We start from the raw sequence: 24,876 nt of genomic DNA, 5'->3' as shown, positions 1-24,876 counted from the left end.
TTTTTAAAAATACATTCCCGTGCCTATGGTTTGGAAATTTTTCTTCACATTTTCAAATCGTTATTTTTTTTGTTTTTCAAATGTACACCTAAATGAGAAACATTTTACAATTCTGTTTTAAAACAAGTGTTTGGTCTAAAAAATAGCAAGGAAATACACGCGACATGTCACCATGTGAGTTTTGACAAGTGGTGCAATGAATGTTTGAGGGTTTTAAATAGAAGGAGAAGATTGAGATCTTAAATCAAAGTTATATGGTTGGTTTTGGTCAGAAAAATCGACCTCTAAATAGTAGACCAAGTTGGCAAGCATTGATTTCCTTAAAACACATTGTCAACACCTTAAAGAAGCTTAGAAATAATCAATCTTTTGTCTATTTCATGCAAGAGAGGAGTAAGAAGGATGAAAAGGGAAATAGGTTGCATAATTATTTCTGGGAAACCAAAACATAAATCTAAACAGCATCTCTAATGATCATGTGTTTTCTAGTTTTTATAATGCATTAGAAAACATCATTTAACAATATGAGATGAAGAGAATAATTGATTGGCTACTGTATTTAAATTATATTGTTTATCAATTTTATTTTATTATTTTTTTTTTAAAACTCTTTTCTCTATGTTGTAATTTATTGAGTGTACTTTACCAAAAAAAATATAATTATCACCCCTCGGACTTTAATGTAAATGTCAATATAATCTATACATTTTCAATTTAAACAATTTAGTCTTTGTAGATCGGATTTATGACAAATCAAACATTCTCTTAAAATTTACATTTTGTTCACTATGGAATCATAATTTTAAAATGTACATCAAAAAATATGGGAATAATAGTATGGAAATAAGAGCGTGTATAACGTTTTTCTAGTTGGATCATTCCACTTATAATTCTAACTTGTCTTGTTTGTTGCTTCTAGTTCTCCATTATTTATTCATTATAAGCAACATTGTGGTATTTATAAACGAAAAGATCCATGGCTGTAACACGTCATCCCAATGACACACAATATTGTTCGTTTTTTGCTCTCATAAACCAGACTTCACAGGAAGTCACTCATCCTGGCACTACTCTCGTAGAAGCACGCTTAACTGTGGAGTTCTGATAGGATCATGACCATCACTACTTTAAAACGCGTTGTTGTCATTAAGCGTGTAAGTATACATTTAACTATATCTTCATCTCTATATCCAAGCGATGTGGGATGCCACACATTAGGCTGAAAATTATGAAGGATCAACTTACTTGACAACAAAATTAATTATAATTAACATAAAATTTTAATGGAGGGGTTGATTTGTTACAAATGCGGAGACTAAACTGTTCAAATTAAAAGTATAGAGACTATTTTTTTTATCATTTTTATTTATATTTTGTATGTGTTGTGATTCAAATTAGAACCTTCCAAATACTAGAGACAAGAATAACTATTCACCTAAAGGCTGAAGGGATATCGACACTAACAAGTTGCAAGACTGTCCACATATTTGTGGATCAAGATCAAAAATCAGGATTGCAATAATTGAGACCAACTTAGGATGCAAGTTGAATAATGTTATTTTTTACGTTTATTTATTATATTTAGGGTTAAATACTAAATTAGTCCATGGGTTTCACAACTTTATTTTTTCCTCCCTGGGGTTTCATTTTTATCACAGGAGGTCCCTGTGGTTTTGATAAAGACCAATTTAGTCAATCCGTTAGTTGACCGTTAGTTGACTGTACGGACTGACACGTGGACCAATTAGACGTCGACACGTGGCACATATATTAATTTTGTTAATTAAAAAAATGTTTTTTTTTAATTAAAAAAAATATATTAAAAAAAAAAAAAAAAAAATCGGAAGAAACTGGGGGTGGCTTGGCCACCCCCTTGGCAATTTGAGCCACCCCCTTTGGCCATGGGGGTGGCCAGGCCACCCCCAGTTTCTTTCGATTTTTTTTTTTTTTTTAATATATTTTTTTAATTAAAAAAAAAACATTTTTTTAATTAAAAAAAATTAAAAAAAATATATATATGTGTCACGTGTCGACGTCTGATTGGTCCACGTGTCAGTCTTAACGGTCAACTAACGGATGGACTAAATTGGTCTTTATCAAAACCACAGGGACCTCCTGTGATAAAAATGAAACCCCAGGGAAAAAAAAATAAAGTTGTGAAACCACAGGGGCTTTTGGAGTATTTAACCCTTATATTTATGATATATTTATTGACATAATTTGTTTTAAATGGTATATATATTTTAATTAAATGACTTAGAAAAATTACTTCATCAGCTAATATAATATGACTTTGAATTTTGATCAAATAGTAATTTTAATAGTCACATAATTATTAGTAGAACACAAGTAAACTACTTAAAATTACTTAATATAATGTAAGTGTAAAGAATATTATTATTGTTCCTGTACACAATCCCACACTCTAATCCACAAATAAACCTATGAATTATTTTAAGATGAAGATTAAATTTTACAGATGTAATAATATAAATTTTTACATAATGAATTATTTTACAACAAAAATAAAATCTAAAAATAAGGGATAAAATGAATCTACCTATTTTACCTATTGTGGTGCCTGTCAACATAGCAATATATATTTTATGTGAACTGATATGAGGAAAAATAATAATAATAATAATAATAATAATAAAAGTAACTTTACTATCTTATTATCTTAGAAATCAGAATGGAGCTATAAAAGCCTTGTAGAGAGATCACTGAATACTTGCTGAGATACCCAGAGAGGCAGAGAGAGACCGCACCGCAAGGAAGATGGAGACCAAACCAGCAGAGATCAGTAGCTCAAAGATGTTTGGAGGGTACAACAAGAGGTACAAGCATTTCAGCCCCACGCTCGGCTGCTCCATGACCTTCCATATCTACTTCCCTCCTTCTCCTTCCCATTCCCACAAATTCCCTGTAAGTCATCATCTTTTTGTCCATTTCCATTTTCTTTTACAGACTTTTTTTTTACCCAGATTCAGTTACTTGGTTTTCCCTCTAATTTCATACAATCTTCATTTCCTGGGGTTTTAGTGTTCATGCAAATGTTGCATTGTATCATGTGATGAGATTTTTGTGTCTAGTAAATTGTACGTGTCAAATGGTACACGATATTATCTGGGTGATTGCATAAAGTGAGATTGCTAGATGATAATAAATTTTGCTTTATATCTTGGGTCATAGTCTTTAAAGATTTTGGCTAGGGTTTTCTCTGGCTATGTTCTAGCTTTCAAGTTTAGAATGTTAACTCCGTTTGCTGCATATTCTGATGGTGGAATATATTATTAAATTTATTTACATTCTAATTGATGACATATGGAACTGAAATTATTGTTTTTGATTCCAAATTAATCAGTGAATATCTTCCCCAGCCTGAACCCAATGTCATTTGAGTTGCTAAAATTCTGGCCAACTTTTAGGGACCTTATGATTTAGAAAAAGAGAAATAACTAAAACAGATTGTGAAAAAGAAAAAAGAAAGAAAGACAAAAACTGATATGATCATATTTACCTCAATTCAGTTGGGGCGTGTGCCCAAAATCTTGATCGGAGCAACTAGTTTCCAAATCCAAAAAAACCGTGATTTGGCCTCTGATAACGCCCTACACACCACTGTGTATGCATCGTTGGTCATCTCTCCAAGGGTTATTCTTGACAAGAAATTTAAAATTGTGGTAGGAACTTCTGAGTGTGCCTTGCAATGAAATGTGAAAGTTATGTGAGATGGATGAAGAAAGCAAAAAAGTTCTCCAATCACTACATTGTAATTTGGCCAAGGTTCACGGAAGTGAAAACAAACACTACATTGTAATTTCAATGCCAAATATGAGAGCTCCACAGGAAAAAAGTTGCATGTGCCTGCTTTAGTTTCAATTTTATATCATCATTCAATTTGCAAAATCATGCCTGCAAGGCAGCAAATATCAATCAATATTTAGGTGTGTAGTTGCATTGTTACATAACAATTTTTTTTTTTTTTTTTTCTTTCTAAAGGAGTTTCAAAACACCAAACTACTGCACCTAAACATATTCATTAATTGATTTGTTGGTGTTGTTACTCTAATATTAATGTAGTATGTGGTGCATTAGAATGCATGATGGTCACAGTTCCGAGGTCTTACTTTCATCAATGAGCAGGTACTTTACTGGCTCTCTGGCCTTACCTGCACAGATGAGAACTTTATAATCAAGTCAGGAGCCCAACGTACTGCTTCGAGTGAAGGTGTTGCTTTGATTACCCTTGATACATCTCCAAGTAAGTCAGGGACCAATCTAGCATTAATTTTGACGTTTTAACCCTTACATGTCACTTTAACTACACTACACACTTAGAATTTATACCAATGTAGTATTTGCTTAGCTTGATGCCATGGAAGTCACATGCAACTAAGTAAAGACCAATTTAAAAAACCAGAGTGGGTTAAGTGTATGCTTTGCCAAGCAGTGAAACTGTGTTTCACATTATTGTTACAAGATATATATATATATCATTTCATGACTGCTGAGTTGAATCTATAAAGATTATTGAATTCTGAATTTTTATTTTTATTTTATTTTATTTTATTTATTTATTTATTTTTCTGGTTATAGCTCTGCAATACAGGATCATGTTTCCATTTTCATCCACTCAGAAAAAAAAGTTGTTACCATTTTTATCCGGAATAGCTCAATTTTGTTGTGTTTTTGGCTTATCATGCCAGCTCGCCTTAGGCTCTATCTTCCATTATTCTCTTCTTTGCTGGGGGCAGAACAGGGAAAGCTTTTGGACTTGTTAGCATGCCATGGATAATGATAATATATATACATATAGTAAATTTGTGGGGAAACATATGCTAAAGTAATACTAGACCTATTGACCATGACCTCATTTATTTGTTGTTAGTAGCTAGGCATTAGCAGTATTTTCTTTTCTTAAAATGACTGGCACCGCTGTTTCTTATTGTTAAGATGTCGTCGTACATATAATTCCAAACTTATATTTAACTCACGTTCCAGGATGTTAAATGCTGATTATCTCTTAAATGAAATTTCTTTACAGGAGGCCTGAATGTGGAAGGAGAGGCAGACAGCTGGGATTTTGGTGTAGGTATGCAACATTGAGCCATTTAAGTTTTGTTTTGTCAATAGCTTCTTACCTATTTTACCATCTTAATTGTCAGAGAGTGAGCCCAGTGTGAATATGCAATTTTCTAGTACCGTATTATGAACTTTAGGATAGTTCTTTTTTTTTTTTTTGGTAAGTAATGCATATCAAAAAGTGTAGAAGGGTGCAACCTTAGTACACATGAAGTATATAAGAGAGCGCTTAAATAGAAAAAGAAGAAAAAAAAGCACAAGAAATCATTAAAACTAAATTATTTTAAGGAGTAATAGTATGACAACTATGATTTAATTGTCCCTAGTTACGTGGCATGTATTGTTTCCTACTATTTAGTTACATGGCATGTATTGTTTCCTACTATTCTTTAACTACTCAATACTTCAGTTTTCTTGTGTAATAACTAGAACAAATCACTGTATAACTACTTGTAATTTTTTTGTTCATAATAGTGTGCATATAAACTTGAATAATGTGCCACAACTATTGTTCTTCAAGGATGTGAGAAATTTTGTTTATTTTACCATGCTTGTGAACAATAGTGCATGCTGAAGCATCCCTTTAGGAATCATTATTGTTATTACTGGTGTTATTATTATAATTATTGTTCATTCATGTTCTTCAGGACAGCTTGGTATGGTTTTGATAACGTTTTTTGTTTTGAACAGGTGCTGGATTTTATCTGAATGCTACACAAGAGAAGTGGAAGAACTGGCGTATGTATGACTATGTTGTCAAGGAAGTGCCAAAACTTCTAAGTGAAAATTTTCCACAGCTTGATATTTCACGGGCATCTATATTTGGTCATTCCATGGGTGGGCATGGTGCTTTAACAATCTACCTTAAGAACCTGGACAAGTATAAGGTAATGATGACAAAGTTTACTTCCTATGAACTTGAAGGTGTAATATTTCAACAAATAAACAGAGTTACTGAATTTGTTTTGTAAATTTGAACTCTTACCTTCTATGGAAATCTATCCAAATGTTATATGAAACGCTTAGGAACTCTTGGGATATTTATATGTTTTCTCTGTTTTAACACACAATGATTGGCTGTTCCCTTTCACCATAGGAACTCCTGTAATTACTTTGGCTCTTAATAACTTTCTTTCACTCATTTTTCAGTCAGTATCCGCTTTCGCACCCATTGTGAATCCTATAAACTGTGCCTGGGGTCAGAAGGCTTTAACAAATTATCTAGGTGGCAACAAAGCTGATTGGGAGGTAGTTTCTAAACAATTTACTAAAATCACTGTCAAGTTATAACCTTAAGGTACATTAGTCATAACAAATGAATCTACAATAATGCAGGAATATGATGCAACTTGCCTGATTTCAAAGTTTCGTGATGTGTCTGCTACCATTCTGATTGATCAGGTAAAAGGTTATATCCTTAAATTAATTTCTCCAGGCATGTATTTTTTTTTCTTTTTTGCGAGTTAAGTTGACAAATCAAATTAATAGGTGATTGCAGCAGGTGATGTTTATCACTAGATGAGAATGATAAAAGTTTCTCTCTTACGGTGACTATTTTAGTGCGGTGTGGGTTACTTATGCATTGTTGCTTACTTTGATTCCATGAATTAGAGGATGGTTTCTGGCAGGTGCCTTCTATGTAATGTAATCTTGGTGATGAAAAGAATTTCATCCAAGTTTAATACCATATATTTCTAAGCTTAGAAAAATAATCTCCCAAGTAATAATTTGTGGTAACTGGAACCTGGCAATTTATACTATAGGATAAATAAATGCTCTTGATAATTGTTATCTATCTATTTCTTTGTTCTCATGGGTCTTATCGATAATGCTCGTAACATTCTAATATAAATCTTGAATTGGTGAGGAGGGTTTGATATTTTCAACTTTATGGCTTGAGATATCTTTGGTCAATGGAAGTGTAGTTTTAAATTTGCCAACCATTCAGCAGAGCCAAGATTAAATTTTACAAGTGGGGAAATTCCAGATTTGAACTCTTCTAATTTACTGCCAAATTTGTGCAGGGGGAGGATGATAAATTTTTGCATGAGCTGCTGCCCCACAAGTTTGAAGAGGCATGCAAAAATGCTAATGTTCCACTCATTCTGAGATTGCAACCTGGTTATGATCACTCTTACTATTTTATTGCCACCTTCATTGATGATCACATCCGCCACCATGCTCAAGCTTTAAGCTTGTCGAAAATCTAGAACTCTAGAAAATGCCTTCCTGAACTATGGACCACTTGTGCATTTGTTTAAATAATTTCGGTTTTCCCATGTGAATATTATTATGTTCAGAATGCTGCCATGCACTACTAAACATGCTGGCAGTTAAAGGTGTCTACTTATGTGCTAAACTTGGTGTGAGTGCCTTGCCAATAATACTATGGCGAAATGGTCAATATCCAGAGACTCATAAGTGATTCAACCCCCTACAATTTATTGCTAGGACAAAAATTTCCTCCAAGATTGGTTGAAAGTTTTTCAATCCAGTTTATCAAACAATCGCATGCATTTTGAATAGTCATTTTAATAGACTAGATTGAAAATTCTTTCGACTCAATTTGAAGGAAAACTTTGTTATTATTATGTTGTTTGTCATCTGTATTTCTTAAATGACAAACGTGGATTTATAGTTCTTTAATGTAGGTAAAACATTATTCTTTTTTAGATTTTGAGAAATGCTATTTGCTGTACTCCATCCCATCTACATCTTCTTGGGCTGCTGTGGCGGTGTCCAATTAGATTGGGCATTGCCATATTAAACCAATGTGATAGGGTTCGCTAAATAGCATATTTCTTGGAGGACAATTTTCTTCCAAATTAGGTTAGATGAATTTTCTTCAACTTAGTTTATAAAAGTAACGTGTCCATTTTTTAATAACATGTGAGGTGCACATGAGTTTTTAATAAAATGTATTTCAACTGTCTTTGTTATTAAAAAAACATGTGTTTTTCACATGTTTAAGGGATACATGTTACTTTTATAGACTAAGTTGAAGGAAATTCCTCCAACTTAGTTTGGAGGAAAATTTTGTTCTTTCTTAGATTTGTTGTACTTTCATCTTTTTGGATTGATATGATAGTGTTCATTTTTTTTTTTTTTTTTTTTTTTTCAAATTTTCTTAAATAACAAGTTGTTACGGTATGTCAAATAGGAACTATCATATTAGGCATTGTTATATTAGTCAAGTGAGATGAGGGTACGACAAATACCACAACCCGTTAGATTTTATTTCTCATGAAAAAAAAAATGATGCTAAGAGAGATGAGTATTTGCTAAAAGATCTTTATTAGTATTGTTGTTCAGAGTGAACAATCGGGAACAAGTAAAATTCTGGAGATGAAACGTTTACCTTGTAACCTATTTAGGTAGTTGAGTTTTAAGATAATGCGAACATAATTGCGAAGGTTGAACATGCTTGAGCATCCTTTCCGTCTATCTACTAATAGAAGTGTTAAACTGGAGCGTGGAGGTCTTCCTCTTAATCCTTACGAGGTTTGATTTGGGTTTACAATTTTAAAATATACAATTTGATAATGTAATTTTTTAGAACGCCGTTCGACGAAAATATAATTTGGTCTTTAAAAGAAATTATGGATTTTCAAAAAAGAACTTCTTTCCTTGCAGTTTAAAAATGTAGATTTCTACGTTTCTAATTTTTATAAAACACAATTCCAAGCGGTCCATTTTTTATTACTTACATTAAAATTGCACTTTTAATGCACCCTATGTTGATACCATTTGCATATTACAATTTTTTTTTTTTGCAAGTGTTTGAATATTATTTAGTAATTGGCCCATCAGTTTGAAGTCACTTAATGTCAATGAGGAGTCACTTAAAGTCAATGAGTTTATACTGGTAGAGAGAGAGAGAGAGAGAGAGAAAAGGCTATGAGATTTCGGCCATTAAAAACAAGTTGGCAATCTACAACATTTTGTAAAAGGGCTGACTACAAAATCAAGAATATATATAGAGCCGGTGCAGCCAAAATAATGAGGGAGAGAGAGAGAGAGAGAGAGAGAGAGCTCATCTGTACAGTACATACCCAAATCCTCTTGTGGACAGGCAGTGGATCTAGAACCTAATTCCGTACAATATATACAAACTATTGTGTGGCTCAACTTGCTTTCCCAGTGTCTGGCCTGGCCGCCATAACACAGCCAGGAAAAGAGAATTCCACATTGCTGGTTTGCAATTATCCATCCAACACCCCCACAGCTTGATCAATACACTGTAAATCTGGTATACTTTTATTCAACTATCAAGTGCTTCTGCTCCGAAACCAGTAGAGCCTAACTCACTCAGAGGAAGATAATGTGCCTGCTCTGGAGCAGTTGCGACGGTGCCGGTAAATGCCGGTTCAAGATTTTCATTTACGCTCTTTGTTGGCCTCTTTGGTCTCTTTGGCCTTTGTGCTTGTGAATCAGAATTTTGAAGGGAATCATCCAATTCGTAGTCCATCGGGGAAGCCATCTTTTGATGGTTCCTTTGCTTTGGGGGAGCTTGTTTGTCGGGAGCAGCCTTCCTCTGCACATAACATCATTATCGTAAACAAAACTGAAAAAAGCACCAAGTTCAGAAGAAAAAAAAAAAAAAAAAATTTTGCCATAAGTATACTCTAAGATGTCAAATGAATCAAGAATAATCTAATGAGCAACTAAAGTTCATAGGATCCGGCTTACATGTTGTTATTAAAATAACAGTATGTATGCTATAGTTTAATCAACAGTTAAAATTGAATTTTAAAGTTGACCTACTTTTAGAAGCATTTAATAGGAGAGAGAAAATGAAAAGAGATTTTAAAAAATTCAATCTTAACCGTTGATTAAACTACAACATACATACTATTATTTTAATAACAGCATGTAAACCAAATCCAAGTTTTCATAATGCTACTCACTGTAAATGCTCTTGCTCACTATAAAAAAAACCTAGCAAGACTACAATTTTGCATGGTTTTACAAGAAAATTATTTAACTTTTTTTATGCAACTTATAGCAAGTAAGAGGACAACATGAAGTGGTTATATAAATATCAAGATTAATCTTCATTCAAGGCGATAAAATATTGGCAGAAAAATTGGAAGACTAAAATTCCCCTTTGAATATTATGAAGACAATAATTCTAACTGTTAGACTGAATCGCTCATCACTTTATCTGGGGTAAATGTAGGGGTGTAAACGAGCCAAGCTTGAGCGAGCTTCCCTTGTTCAGGCTTGACTCGTTTAAATTTTACTCGTACTCGAGCTCGAGCTCGAGTCGAGCTCAAGGGCGAGCCAAAATAATCGAGCTCGAGCTAATAATAAGTCGAGCCGAGCCAGCTCGCGAGCTGGCTCTTATATTTAATGTTTTTGTTTTATAAATTTTTTTTAACTTCAAGTACTCTTAAACGGCTTAAAAAGTTAGTTTGCATATGAGTATTTGCTTAGCCTGGCTAGTCGAGTATGGAGCCTGAGTCAATACAGCAAGGCATTTGGTTTCAAAGAGAGAGGATATGCATCCTTTTATAGATAAGCAAACTTGGAGATTGATGTTTTCTTAACAATGTGGGACAAATTAACAAGTTGCATTCAGATTGCATTGGGACAACGCCCCCTACAAAAAAATATTTTTTTAACGTCTCTCTCTCAATCCCCCTCACCAGTCACAACCGATCTTCCACCTGAACTCTCATTTCCCACTCTCTCACTCTCGCTCACCAGACAGGCAGTGATAGTGTTTGAGTCTGTTTGATTCTTCAATAGTTTATGTCTTTCGCAATCTCCTTCAATAGTTTCTGCTTGATTCTTCTTCCTTTCTTTTAAGTCTGCTCTAATTGAATCGATGTCTTTTTAATGATTGCTCTCTCTCTCTTTGATCACGAAGGGTCTAGAATTTTTCATTCTCTAACACTTAAATATAAATGCAATTTAAGGTTTTAATAATTATGAGATTTATAATTAATTACGAGCTTATACGAGCTGTTCACGAGCTTAGCTGAGTCAAGCCGAGCTTGCTTCGTTTAATATTCGAGCCAGGATTTGTGTTCATGAAGTGCTTCATTTAATATTCAAGTCGAGCACGAGCCGAGCTTATACGAGCCGAGCCTGAGCTTGCTCGCGAGATGCTTCGCTCACTTAACAGCCCTAGGTAAATGTCACTGACATGCCAGGCCATGACCATTTGGGTTAAAGAGAAGTTGGGTATTTTCAACATGAATAGCTTACAACAAAAACGCAGAAACAGCTTGAGATCTGCTCTAGGTGTGGACATATCTAGTAGAATACAAAGCAACACATAATATGCAAGCAATCCTCAATAGTGCTGTCATTATCTCTTGCACAAAAACCTATTACTGACTTGACTCGTTGACACATTGTCTTATCCAAGATAGTTCATACTTATAAAACTGAGTTCGACTTTAAAAACCCAAACTAGAATGTTGACAAGTGTTATCCTTCACTGGGTTCGTCTTCACATGGGATCCTTCTAGTAGCAAAATACGTAAACCTATCAAGACTTTAAAACTGCTTCCAAAAGGTTTCTTATCATGAAACAAGTAAAAACTATCAAGATCCTATTTTTAGCAATAATAACTCCGAAAGTAATTCAGTACCTTTTTGCTACTAGATTTTGCTTTCTCCAGATCAGTAGAGGGCTCATTTCCTGTACCCTGAGATCCAGCATTTGTTAGATCTTCCAAAGATGCATCGCCTTCCGCATCTACCCGTATACCCTTTGTCGATTGTTTTCTCTTTTGTCTATCCTTAGCCTGGGACAACAAAATGATAATCAGAAAGTACTGAAAACAGTTGAAGTACCAGTTTGATTTTGTTCTTGAGAATTAAGAGCCGGGAAACAGAAGAAATGTGAAAACATGTTTGGAAACTATTTTCGGAAAATAGTTTTCAGAATAGCCAATTCTCAGGGAAAATCAAAATAATGTTCTTTATTGTTGTTGTTGTTTTTTTTTTTTTTTGGGGGGGGGGGGGGGGGGAGGAGTGTTAAGGAAGACTGAGTTCTTGTACTACAAAATAATCAAAAAAGAAATTAATCTCTTGGAAAATGAACTTCACTTTGGAACAATAGATAGATAACCGGAATTTGACTCAACCTGTGATGGAATTTCTCTGAGTTTCTGCTCCAACTGGGCATCATCCAGAAGTAAAGACACAACATCTTCAGGGGCCAAGAGATCACCCTGAACATGACCACCCGTCATAACAAGCTGCTGCACAGTGTTTTTCTGACTTGCTCTCTGAAGAATCTTCTCTTCAACTGTCTCTTTACAAATAAGTCGGTAGACAGTAACCTACACCATGGAACGTAAGCATTACAATTAAAATTGAATAATCCAAAAAAAAAAATCCAATTTAGAGAAACCTAAATGTTTTACAAGATCCAAAAGCTCGAGTGTTCTAGTACGGCCATGTGGAGTGTGTGTGCGTGCGAGAGAGAGAGAGAGAGAGAGAGAGAGAGAGAGTTGGATAGAGAGGCCACATAAGGAAGCAAGATATCTCCCGAAAGCCAAGAAAAAAATGGATTCCCTTGGAGACTCTGAAAACCACCAAAACGCCTGTAGCCTTCCAAAAAGAAAAAATCAGACTTGAAGTGATATAAAGAAACTAACGTCTTTTGTCTGACCCAAGCGGTGAGCTCTATCCATTGCTTGTAAATCCAAAGTTGGATTCCAATCGCTTTCATAAAATATGACAGTGTCAGCAGCTGTCAAGTTAATTCCCAGCCCACCAGCTCTTGTACTCAACAAAAACACAAAAATATCACTCCTGCAACAACGAAAAATATAAATCTTGGTAACGGACTCGTACAATTCACATGTTTATCATAGAGGGTAAGAACAAGAAAAAAAGTGTACTTCAACTGTAAAAAACTGTTAAAAAAATCACTGCATGTTTATGAACTCCTACCGATGCTGGAAGTCTCTGACCATGTCTCGCCGATCAGTTATAGTGGAGGATCCATCGAGCCTAAGATATCTATATTTCCTATAGTTCATGTAATCCTGCGCGTGTATGAAAGAGTTGTGAACAGAAAAACAATTAACCAGATAAAGTGGCTAAGCCATAAAAAACGACAAATGAATTAGTACAGTGCTATTGCAGTAAAATTTCCAATCTGTCACCTAGCTTGCAAAATCAACTCATGACTTGAGACTCATTTGAAATTTGCTTCTCAATTAAGGGGCTCTATAAAGATTATTTCTCTCAACCAACCAATAGCAACCTATGGGAACTCACACCCAGGCTCCTACGACCTTATGGCATCATTGAATTATATCAATCATGAAAAAAAAAAAAATTTGAATTATTTCATCTTCATATCATCTAAAGCGTTCAATCCATATCACCAACGCCAATTTGTATCAGGACCTGCCAGTACCATGATTGTGACAAAATCTAAACTTATGGTAACAGGATTGATCAAAAAGTATTGATTCAACTTAACTTGGATAGCTCCATGTTAACAGCAAAAGAATATTCAAAAATATAAAACTAAAAATACCTCGAGAATATTCAGCATCTTCGTCATTTGGGCAAACAAGAGAACACGGTGGTTTTTTGCCCGCAAACGTTTCAATAATATATCAAGTGTTTGAAGCTTTCCAGAGTCCTAGTTAGACATGAGAGAGTTTAAACATAAGCTTAAAAAGAAAGAAAACAAAATGGTATCTGAAGAATAAAAAGGACACTAGGAAAGAGATAACTTACTGTGAGCAACTTCGCTGGGTCAAAGCTTTGCATTGGCGGAGAAGACCCAAAAATCTTGTATGTCAATTGAAGAGCAGGCTGTGAAGCTGGTAGTTCGGAATCAATCTCTTGAATTAAATGATGAGGAGGACCATCTGGCTTTCTGGGTCCATTACATTCAGACGTGCGTGCAAACCCAATAAACAACCTCTTCAGCCAGGCATCATGTAGTTCTTCGGTCATTTTGTAAGTGAAGTTTCTATCTGAGCAGTGGGCGCCAATCTATAGAGAAGATAAAAATTAGTGATGATAAAGTTTTGGCAAGGATAAATGACAGTTTATTTAAAAAAAAAAAAAAAAATTAAATGATAAATCAGTAAATGAAAAACATACAGGAGGAGCTCTAATTCGTGGGATAAATTTGTATGCTGAGTGAAGAAGCCTAATATTGGATAGAACCCTGTCCTGATGAGGGACAACTAAAGCCTCAAATGGAGCATCTCCAGGCCCCGTTGCACATTTCCTTCGAAGTAAGTTAGTCTCAGATCTTGATGGCATCAGTAACATCCGTGTAACAGCTCTCACCTTCCCCCTCTCGAGGTAACTGCATTCAGTGTTATCATCCATGGATTCCATGACTGAGTCTAAAATTCCATCCAGGAATTGCCGGTCCCATCTCGTTACAGAAAACAGCAGTCGCTCCATAAAAGAACCAGTAGCCAGAAATGAAACCTCTGATGGGGATAGATCCATCAAACGTGTAAAACCAAAAGTTCTACTTCCCACAGATAATCCTTCTGAATTGTCCTCTTGCAAGAATATAGATCGATAAACATTTTCAGGGGCGAACACATTGAAGTGTTTCTGATAAGATTCTCTGCAGACACCACGTCCAACTGCTGAGCAAAGAGTCTCAGAACTATGGGCAATTTCTTGATGAACTAGTTTTGGCATCTGGGAAGAAAGGGGAAAATTAGAACACAACAGAATTTATTTATTTATTTATTATTATTTTTTTTTATATAAATAATTAATTCATTAAAAAGAGCATAGGGACACAACCCTAGTACATAGGATGTATACAAAGAAAGGCCCCACTAAAGTCAATCAATTACTAAAAATTAAAGTAGACAAATTAAGACTGAGCGTGCATTCACGCGTGTACACACATTTTCTCGAAATTTAAGCTCTGCACATCTTCATCACAATTAATTCTGAACAAAAGACCAGATCTATAAAAAGAAAAGCCAAGGTGCACACACACAATGCATGTGCTTTGTGCATTATCAATTAGTTAGATTTACAACCCATACAACATTTGCTAGTACCACTAGATAATTGGTCCCATCAAACACATACAAAAAATAAGCACCCATTGAGACATGTTCAATGTGTGTACGTCTAATTATTCAAACGCATGTGATTGCTAAGAACAGTGTTACCACAAAATAATAAGCACATCAAGAGTAGACTGTATTATAAACAATCACTGTATACATGGCTTAAAAATACATAGGATCCTAACAAAAATTAGTCACACCTTCTGCATTCCATATTTTAATTTTTTTATAATATCACATTATTGAATGGAAATTGCTCCACCACTAAATATCTATGTCAATTTTTGACTTACATTGCTCAAAAACCATCCTTGGATTATATAAGACCCAATCACTAGCTGTAGAAAGAATTTGACCCCATGAACCACACTAAAGTACAAATCTGGCTGGAAGACATTTGGTTAGGACCCAACAACCTATAAGTCTTGCGATGCTCACCTGATAATTTGCCAGGTAAAAAGTTGAATTAAACGAAAGATCACAGATTGATTCCATATCTTCCTTTAAACCATCATTGTTGGATATTATGTAAATTTCAGTACATTGCCTGAGAAACTTGCAATTGGAGATTTCAGAACCAATTTTTTATGATCCATCTCATATATACAATTCAATCGAGACTCATCCCTACCAACTGGACACACTTTCCCCATCTAAACACAAACACCAATAAAGCATCAGCTCTTTATCTGGGCTCCTAGACAGTCAAAATCTTTCTAGATTTCTTATATAAGATGGCCCCACAATCATGCAATTGCTGCATTAATTTCTAAACTCATGCATAATAATATCATAGATCCTAAAATAGTGAACAGTTGGAACATGTCCAATTAGGATGCTTTCCTTTTTTTGGTGTGGTAACCCTATGCCTATGGTCTAGGCTCTCAAGACTATGGCCCATTAACTTGTATAAGTAGTATATAGGTATTAGCACTACAGGTTTCACTGATTGGGACAACCAGACACAGCAGGTAATATGGGCACAAAAGTAGACAAAGCATGCAACTAAGAGAGATTAAAACAAAAAAACAAAAAAAAAAAAAAATGGTTGAAATATGGTAAAATGGACGTGTTAAGACGAAAAGTAAAGCAACTTTCTCGCTTCAAAACTACAGGAGATGCCAAAAAATTAACTATTAAGGATGACATTTTTAATTACAGTAATGCTTACAGTTTTGGCAGTACATATATGAACATATATGAAGAAATTTTTTAACTTATGGGGTAGAAAAAAGGTTTAAGAAAGTACCTTATATATTATAGGATTGTGACCCCCTGCATAGTGTACATCCTCCAACTCCCCAAAGGGAGGAGGCAGTAGAGCATTTGGGATATCCCCAAAGTGGAGGTATGTGCTTCCCTCATTCCTCTCAAACAACTCTGGATGATTACACACCTAACATTACACAAATGTAAAACAAGTTACAGTGGCAAATACTAAAAAAGAAACATTTCATATTGCAGACACAAAATTCACGAAGATCCATAATTTTGAAGCACAAACATATCAAAATCATACTTTTCAAATATAGTGGAACAAGAGAAAACTCCAATAGAATTGACAACATACCTTTCTCAGCTGAATGACAATATTCATTAAATTCAGAATTTTCTTATCATTAAGATGACGATTGCTGTCAAACAACTCAGCAAGAGATATCTTGTTCTTAATAGCCTGATAAAAAGCTTGTTGTCGAGAACTCAACTTGCAATGCACTGTAACCTCAGTTTTACTGGTCAGCTCAGAAATCACATCTGATTTAACTCTTCGCAGCATAAAAGGTTTTAGAATTGAATGCTGCAAGGGGGAAAGAAACCAAAAATTTAGTCAGAAAGATCTATTGAAAATGTTCAAAACAATTAATGTCATATAAAAGGTCAAAACTGAAGGCAGCAGAGATCGAGATATTAAAAGGAGCTGAGAATTATCATAGTTATTTTAAGTAGCATATATATATGTTAAAGATGGTATATGGCCACAGGAAGACAAAAATTCTATTGATTATTCTCAAGTACTAGAAAAGGTAAACTCACCAATCTGTTAAGCTGGTGCTCGTTCAAAGTACCCCCATGCTCTGCATGGCTCTCAATTCTGATATGCAATAAAGGATCATTAATAGGAAAACATTCTAAGTCTCTAATATGCAGTAAAATGTACAGAAATGAACTTATTTGCATAAAAAAATACTTACCCTTTTGAAAACCACTCATTGAACTGTTCATGGCTGTCAAATAAGGTTGGCATAATGAAATGTAAAAGGGCCCACAACTCTGCCATATTATTCTGGATAGGTGTACCAGTCAGTAGCAAGCGGTTCCGACAATTGAAGCTGAGCAGTGTCTTCCATCTTATACTGCCAAATTAAGTATCCAATGAGATAAGATAAGAAAATAAAGGATTAGAACTCCAACAACAGCAGTATGATGAGAATATAACAACAACAACAATATCGTTATAAAAGAAAATTGTTATTATCATCATCATCATGGATATAAAACCATGGAACTAAGAAGAAAAGAAAGATTTGAAAACCAACAGATATCAATTTATCAAAACAAATAAACAATGGTTGGTGTACTTGGGTTGTGCCTTTTGAGCTTTAATAAATTACGTTTACTTATCAAAATAAATAAATGTGGTGGTGAAACAAAAGATCAGGTGCGCAAGAGGGAACTACTTTATGCAACTACATATTTCAAAAGGTATGAATAGATAATTTCAGTAATTTATTGGTTGTTTCAGGTTTATATGAAAAACAGTAATACGTTCTTCCGCGTAACACGTCAATTTTATTACACACAAGGACAAGCAAACTGAAGTAACTCCCCATGGTTGATTCTTCAGTGGGATGTGAGAAACTACAAAACAACTAAAAAAAACATCTCACAAACTCAAGCCACAACAACAACAAAGATTATGTTAGAACCTGTTCGAACTTTTAATTGCCTGGGCTTCATCTAACACCATGTATTGCCATTTCACACGCCGAAAAGACTTCTCGTCAGACACTAGCAGCTGGTAGCTGGTAATAAGAATGTGAAATCCAGCTTCCCTGACAAGAAAAAGAAGCTCATATAAAGATGGACAATATAGGGCACTTTATTGATCAAATGCTCAGGTTAATGAATTATTTGAAATATTAAATAAAGGAAAAATAAGTTTTTGACCACCCAGATCTTTGTATAAGGAGCATTAAGAGCTGACTTGAGGCAAAACAAAGAGTTCTTATAATCTTGAAGACATGGACTTACCATCTGTTTAGCTAAAAGGTATTGATGTAGCTTTTGAAGATGGCATGAGGTATATTCAAAACATGCATATTTTTAGTTGTTAAACTATGTGCTTAAACAAATTGTTTTTATTCACCAGTTGTCAACAGTCCAACTGAAACATTTGGAAAGGCAGATCTTTCACAATATTTGCTTTCTCAAACATACCAGACATATAACTCATACTCATGTTGGACACCATTATCCATATAAACACCCACGCTGCTAGAAATTTCCTTGTAAGCATACTCATGTCAGAAACAAAGAATCCAGTGAACATGTCTCCAATATCTATTTTAACACGTTTCTCCACAAAAATATAAAATTAATTGAAACATGGCACCATCTAAAGGGCTAAAATGCCTCCAAAGACCAGCATGTCATTGTCATCTGTTTGTGGGAAAGTAAAAGAACAGCTGTGAAAATGGCATCTACCTGCGGTACAGATCCTTGGGTTTGATCCTTTTTCTAAGTATGGTTCGATCTTGAAGCCCGCCCCAATATGGAAGAGTTTTCAAGTCGGGGCAGAATCGATTAACTTCATCATTCCAGTTGTTCAATACAGAAGCAGGTGCAACAACCAAAAAAGGACCCCATATATTTTTCTCCTGAATGGGACAAGAAACCAAAGTTACCATAAAGAAAATATGCAAGTACAAAACACCAAGCTGAATACTTACTTCAGCCAAATGACCCAAAAATGCCATGGCCTGTATGGTCTTTCCAAGGCCCATCTCATCCGCAAGTATGCCATTTAAACCCTGTGAACAAAAAAAAAAGGCCAGAAGAAATGAGCTCTTGTTTACAACCTGACAGTCCGAATTAACAATTTTTCCAAAGGACAAGGGACCTCATAAATAAACAATCAAGAGAGAACCAAGGGAAGGATATTAAGTTATTAATCCAGGGATTGCCTCAGAACCTGCTCGTAACAATTAACCAGCCACTGAAGACCTTTTAGCTGATACTCTTTAAGGGAACCTTTAAACATACGGGGTGTCTGAACTGTTGATGTTACAGGCATGGTGGAACTGTAAATATAAATATAAATTTTGTTAATTGGCAAGAAATGCTCAGTCCCCAACTGCTCAATAAGAGAGAGAGAGAGACAGACAGACAGAGAGAGAGAGGAAAGAAAAGAAAAACTTACGGGTTATGTAGATCTATATTATTAGATCCTGCAACCTCAGGTGGAAGGCTCTCAAATTCAGCAGCCTGCCGCAGCCTCAAACATTCAGTATCAAATGCACTTGTTAACTTTTTCTGCTTAGAAACTGCATCTTGAGCAGCTCTCAAGGCCTCCTTCTTCAATTCAGCCTCCTCAGGATCTTCTTCCTCATCAGGCTCAGCATCTGAAGAGCTCAGAAGCACTTCTTGGTCATTTAATTTTTCATCTCCAACAGGCAAAGCTTCAGAGGGCTGTGCATTTGACTTGTTTTGCATAAAATGACTGTAAAGTTCTGTTTGTTGTATGAGAAAATTGAGCCTCTGTTGTTGTCTCTTTGCTTCCCGAAGCTCCTGTTCACGCCTCAAAGCTTCAGCAGCTTCTCTCTCCTCTCTTTTCCTTATTTCTGCCTGCAAACAAAGAGAGTGACTATAAGTACTAATTTAAAATTAATCACACAAACATGATAATTTTCAAGTCATGAAAGAGTTAATCTTATTTTCCCCTTTATTTTATAGATAATAAAACTCAAATGTCATAAGCAACTCCACCCCTTATTTGTGGTTAGGAGATGCCACTTGGTGGAAAGACCATAGGCGATGAAAAAGTTATTTTCAGTCAATAAAATTTACTAGTACGCAGTGCCACGATACCAGACAATGTTAAGTATCAGATATATCTAAATGACCTACCTAGAAGACAACTAAGGATTTCTATTCCCAACTGTCAACCTATTTCTTCTTTTTTTTATTCATGGACTATTGAGATGCCACTCCAGCCTAATGGTTCAGATAAGATGACATATAAATGATCTGAGATATTGGCAAATCTAGTCTACAAAGTTATGCTTTGGCAGGATCATTACGGTACCTAGGTGTAATTTTGTCTAAATGACAGATTCAGACATGTACCATCATAGAAGATGTAAAAACTAAAGCCCATCAGATGAGCAAGCATATATTTTGGGGTTCACACTTGCATACAAGTCGTAAAATTCTCTAAATATAATTATACATGAGAGAGAGAGAGAGAGAGAGAGAGAGAGAGCACATATGTCTGTGTTTATGCATGTGGGAAATAATGCTATTGTGTGCCTCCATTGGGTCACAGATAAAATTACTTCTCTGGCAGTTTGTATCTTCTTTAGTCTAGTTAATGTAAAGGGGGAAAAAAAGGAGATACCATCTCTTTATCCACTCGCTTCCAATATAGCAGCATGTCTCTAGCTAATTTCCTTGTGCGAATTGCAGCACCCCTCATCAATTTAAGTGATCTACTAACCTTCATTTTCACCTGATAAAAGAAGCAGCTGACACCATAGCTTCAGGACAAAAAACAAGAAAGGGTGTATGAAGGAAATCAACCACTGCTAAAGTTTGTGGACTTGCCTCTCTTTGACAGTTCTCTGAGAACCTCTTCGCATCAATTAGTTGCTTTCGATGAAGGGCTGTAAAAACTCTATGATGCTTTGGTATGTCTCTTCTTACAATGTTTACCCAAATTTTTCCAATCTTCTCCTTTTCTTCCTCCTCAATCACAGAAGGGTCTTTCTTTATCTTTGGCTTCTTGGGTAGAGCCCGTTCAATGATCTACAACACAGAAAGACCCAAAGCTGAATGAAAAAAAAAAAAAAAAAAACACCATCGCCAGTCCAATGTAGAAAATAAAAAGAACCGATTGTAATCCCACCCCCCAACCCAACCCCACTCTTTTTGTACCAAAAAAAAAAAAATTCCTGGAACAATCACAAGTGAAAAATGAACCTCATATGTGTCTCCTTTCTCCAGAACCTTCACATAGTAAACCTGCAAAACACCACCCTCAGACAAAATAGATCGCTTTATGTTTCCAGCTGCCCCCTCTGGGATGGAGGAATTCAACCCGATATCAGATATTTTTAGACCAAACAACTGGGATGATTTAGAAGCTGACAAGGCCTTCAATCTCGCATTAAGCGATTCACACAGGGGCTGAGGCTCCCCCATTCCTGCCCGGCTTCTAGGTCCAAATCTTTTATTACTTGTCATCATTGCCGCTAGGGACCCCAAATCCAATGTACCCTTTAAGTAAAATTCCTCCACCTGAATATCTGAGAAGCTTGGCAAGTTCAGTGCGGCTGCTAACTTATCATAAGTTGGAGGAATCTTATATGTGATGCCATCACCAATATCTAAAAAAGCAGGTTCATATGTTGTTCTGCAAAGAGTATATAAATGAAAATATATCACTCAAACAAAAAAGTAGTGGATGTTTCCAAAAAACAAAAAGCTTGTAAAACAACCAGATAAGATGACAAACCTTTCACTGCCATTGAGTGGTGCAAAATCTGCTTCACGATGGATCCCTTGTTTTTGAGGATTAATATCATTGAACCAGTCGGGTATGGTTTCCACTTCCTGAAATCCTCCTTGGTGCTCATTCCCCAGTTTCCTAGCTTTCAAACCCAAATTACTTTTTGGAACTGGAATCCCCATCCTGGTTGGTGCAGGACTTGCTGGGGAATCCTTGAGCCTCCTCTTGTACTTTTGAATGTGTTCTCCAAGCATTGATCGATACCTCTCCTCGGTAATGTGTCTCCCGTTATAACTGTCCTCGTCCTCGTCGTCACTATTTTCAGACTGCTTCCTTTTCTTTAACGAACTCAGTTCCCTTTCACGCATAGTCCCATTACCACGTTTCACAACCGCTCCACCTGTATGTATAACCAACCAAAAAACAAAAGCACAAAGCATTCATACATACATGAATTCATAACCCACTATTCCAAGTCACTCTAAGCAGAGAGAGCATAATCTTCACAATTAAATTGCAATGACAATCATCAAATCCAAACGGGTCATTGTGATTTCAAGCCCAAAAGTTAAGAACAAAGCCTACCTTGGCTACCCCTGCTCTCGTCCTGACTACTATTCCCATAATAATCAAAATCATCACCTTGTTGTGGAAGTTGAAAGTTCATCAAAGACTACAATAAAAAAACCAAAAAAAACAAAAACAAAAACAAAATATAAAAACCACAATTAAATACTCAATGAAAAGAAGTACCTGAAGTTAACCAAATAACAATTTCAACAATGAGACACAAAAAACGCTCGAAAAGCAACGCAAAATTGATAAAATAACCTAAATTCTTCACAAATAAATCAAATTAAACAAGAACAAAAGAGGCAGTAATTTGAGAAAACAAAGAGAACCCATTTGCGAAGAGCGAAAACCCATATGACAAACCTCAAGATTGAAGAGTTTGGAGTAGGAGAGCGAGTCCTTGGATTGCCTCCTGCTGTCCATGTGCTTTGGCGCGATTAGGCTCCGAAGCTAACCCTATGAGACGAAGCCCTAGCTCTCCGAAGAGCATGGAGAATAAATGCCCGCTAAAGAGAGAAAGATAATAACAATCCCCAACCCTAGAAGAGTCCTGGAACGAAAGCAACAGCCTGGGGGGGTGCGTAGAATAAGGTGGGGAAGAATAGTCACAGGCGATGTAGGAAGCATTAGGCGTCGCTAAAGTGCGCGGGATGGGTGTCATTTGCTAACTTACGCTGCTTAGAGGTTTCTAATTTTCTTTTTTTTTCTTTTTTTTTTTTTACTTCTTTTCACTTTTTTGTCAACTCTGTTGGCCACGAAGCGGTGTTGGGAAGAGTGTTCGGTGGTCTCTGGAGTAGCGGTAACGAGGATCCGTAAAGCTTCGGGATGGAGCGGGAGGGCATTGATCGTGTGTCGGCGGTGTTCTTCCTGACGATTAGCTATCGCCTTACACGTGGCAAAATTGACCAGGCCGATTATTTTGGATGGCTGTTGTTTCAAGAGGAGATGTTGAAGCCACCTTTGTAATTTCGATTGGGATTTTCAACGATTTGAACAATAAATTGCTTTGAGTCGCAAATGTGAGGAATTTTTTTTTTTTTTTAATCAATTAGAATGTGAGGAAATTATTACTATGAGCTTATTTATTGGTATTATTTTATCAAGATTATGTGAAGCCTATTTTTTGGTATTATTTTGATCATTTTCAATTAATAAGCTACACAGCATCGTGATATTTATTTATTGATAAAATATTTGATACATCTAGCATTTTTCAATTATTATAGGACTCACTAAATAAGTGGGCGGATTCTACTCGAGACATATTCAGGTAACAAATTTTATATGAGTTTTTAGCATTAATTATCTAAATTGCTAGCAATTCGAACTTTATAATTGTTTGGAATCTCTACCTATAATTCACAGTACAATCTACTCTAATTAAGGTCGTCTAAAATTTTAACATTTTCAAGTAATACCTATAACTTTTTTACAAAATGTTTACATACATTATCATGTGATTGAAATCATGTTAGTCACTAAAAAAATTTTGACACTTCTATGCAGGTGTTAACAAGTTGCAAAGAGTTGTAACTCTTAACATTTTTCAAAATTCTTAAGGTATTATACTTTTGGCATATGTTAACATATGATTAGTGAATGTTAAATGCTTATATAACTTTGACTTTAATCACACACGTATTAAAAGTTAGTTATAAAAAAAAAGGTCCCAATTCGTGTTGACTTTAAAGATACATTAATAACAAGAAAAACTACACGAAAATTGTGACGAAATGAATTTGAAAATGTCATGACAATTTTTTTACGTCAAATACTTGACCAAATTGCACCAGCAAGAGAGAAAAATGTAAGCAATGGAGTGTGACGGGTGTCGGAAAAAATGACTCCGATGTTTAAATTAATAATGCTTAAGAGAGAAAAAAGTTTAAGGTAATTACCTTTTGTTTCCATAAAGTACGGCGCATTAGCACTTTTCTTCTATAAATTACTAATTATGACACCTGAACCAATCAAACTACCATCTTATGACAAAAAGTCCAATTCCGTTAGTCAAAATGGTTAAAATTGAAGGTCAACAGTCATGTGCAAGTCATGCACCATTTTAAATTTTTTTCTTTCACTTTTGCCTTCACTTTAGACTGAGAAAATGACGCTTTTACCCTCCTAAACCCTAATCCAACACATGAAAACAATTTAAAATGAAGGCAAAAGTGGAAGAAGTAAAATTTAAAATGGAACATAACTTGCACATGAACGTTGACTGTCAATTTTAACTGATGGAAGTGGATTTTTTTATCATAAGATGGTAGTTTGATGGGTCAGGTGTCATAGTTGATAGTTCATAAATTAAAGTGTTAAGACGTTGTAATTCATGAAGGCAAAAGATAATTAGCCCAAAAAGTTTTGAGCTAAAGAATGACTCAATGGTTCGAGGGTGGTACAAGTACAATTGGACTAGGCCCAAGGAAGCAGTGTCAGCCCAATTTTCCAACGGAC

General features: G+C 35.3%; 2 protein-coding genes across 3 annotated transcripts; one reads left to right on the top strand and one right to left on the bottom strand.

The window, feature by feature from the left end:
- Positions 1-2,688: 2,688 nt before the first annotated feature.
- On the top strand, positions 2,689-7,489 carry SFGH (S-formylglutathione hydrolase). The gene is made up of 7 exons (XM_059607316.2): positions 2,689-2,925; positions 4,147-4,264; positions 5,048-5,095; positions 5,776-5,972; positions 6,235-6,333; positions 6,421-6,486; positions 7,110-7,489. The coding sequence occupies exons 1-7, from the start codon at positions 2,779-2,781 to the stop codon at positions 7,293-7,295; spliced, it is 861 nt and encodes a 286-aa protein (XP_059463299.1). The 5' UTR covers positions 2,689-2,778; the 3' UTR covers positions 7,296-7,489.
- Positions 7,490-8,969: 1,480 nt separating this feature from the next.
- INO80 (DNA helicase INO80-like protein) lies at positions 8,970-23,149 on the bottom strand. 2 transcript variants are annotated; one of them, XM_059606372.2, is made up of 23 exons: positions 22,783-23,149; positions 22,432-22,519; positions 21,853-22,246; positions 21,318-21,750; positions 20,943-21,143; positions 20,737-20,847; positions 19,540-19,964; positions 19,312-19,420; positions 19,070-19,150; positions 18,825-18,997; positions 18,047-18,172; positions 17,312-17,473; positions 17,154-17,211; positions 16,690-16,917; positions 16,369-16,515; positions 14,173-14,733; positions 13,801-14,061; positions 13,595-13,702; positions 13,000-13,094; positions 12,702-12,858; positions 12,186-12,383; positions 11,688-11,843; positions 8,970-9,619 (listed from the first exon to the last, which is right to left on the bottom strand). In XM_059606372.2, the coding sequence occupies exons 1-23, from the start codon at positions 22,840-22,842 to the stop codon at positions 9,347-9,349; spliced, it is 4,605 nt and encodes a 1,534-aa protein (XP_059462355.2). In that variant the 5' UTR covers positions 22,843-23,149; the 3' UTR covers positions 8,970-9,346. The 2 variants fall into 2 exon arrangements, with proteins under 2 accessions (XP_059462355.2, XP_059462356.2); XM_059606373.2 differs by lacking the exon at positions 22,432-22,519 and having other exon boundaries at positions 22,783-22,862.
- Positions 23,150-24,876: the final 1,727 nt, after the last annotated feature.

The sequence above is a fragment of the Corylus avellana genome, chromosome 10, assembly GCF_965113065.1.
Source record: "Corylus avellana chromosome 10, dhCorAvel1.hap1.2, whole genome shotgun sequence".
In the NCBI taxonomy this organism is placed as follows: domain Eukaryota; kingdom Viridiplantae; phylum Streptophyta; class Magnoliopsida; order Fagales; family Betulaceae; genus Corylus; species Corylus avellana.
Note: the sequence above shows the minus strand (reverse complement) of the source record. Positions and strands in the feature narration are given on the sequence as shown.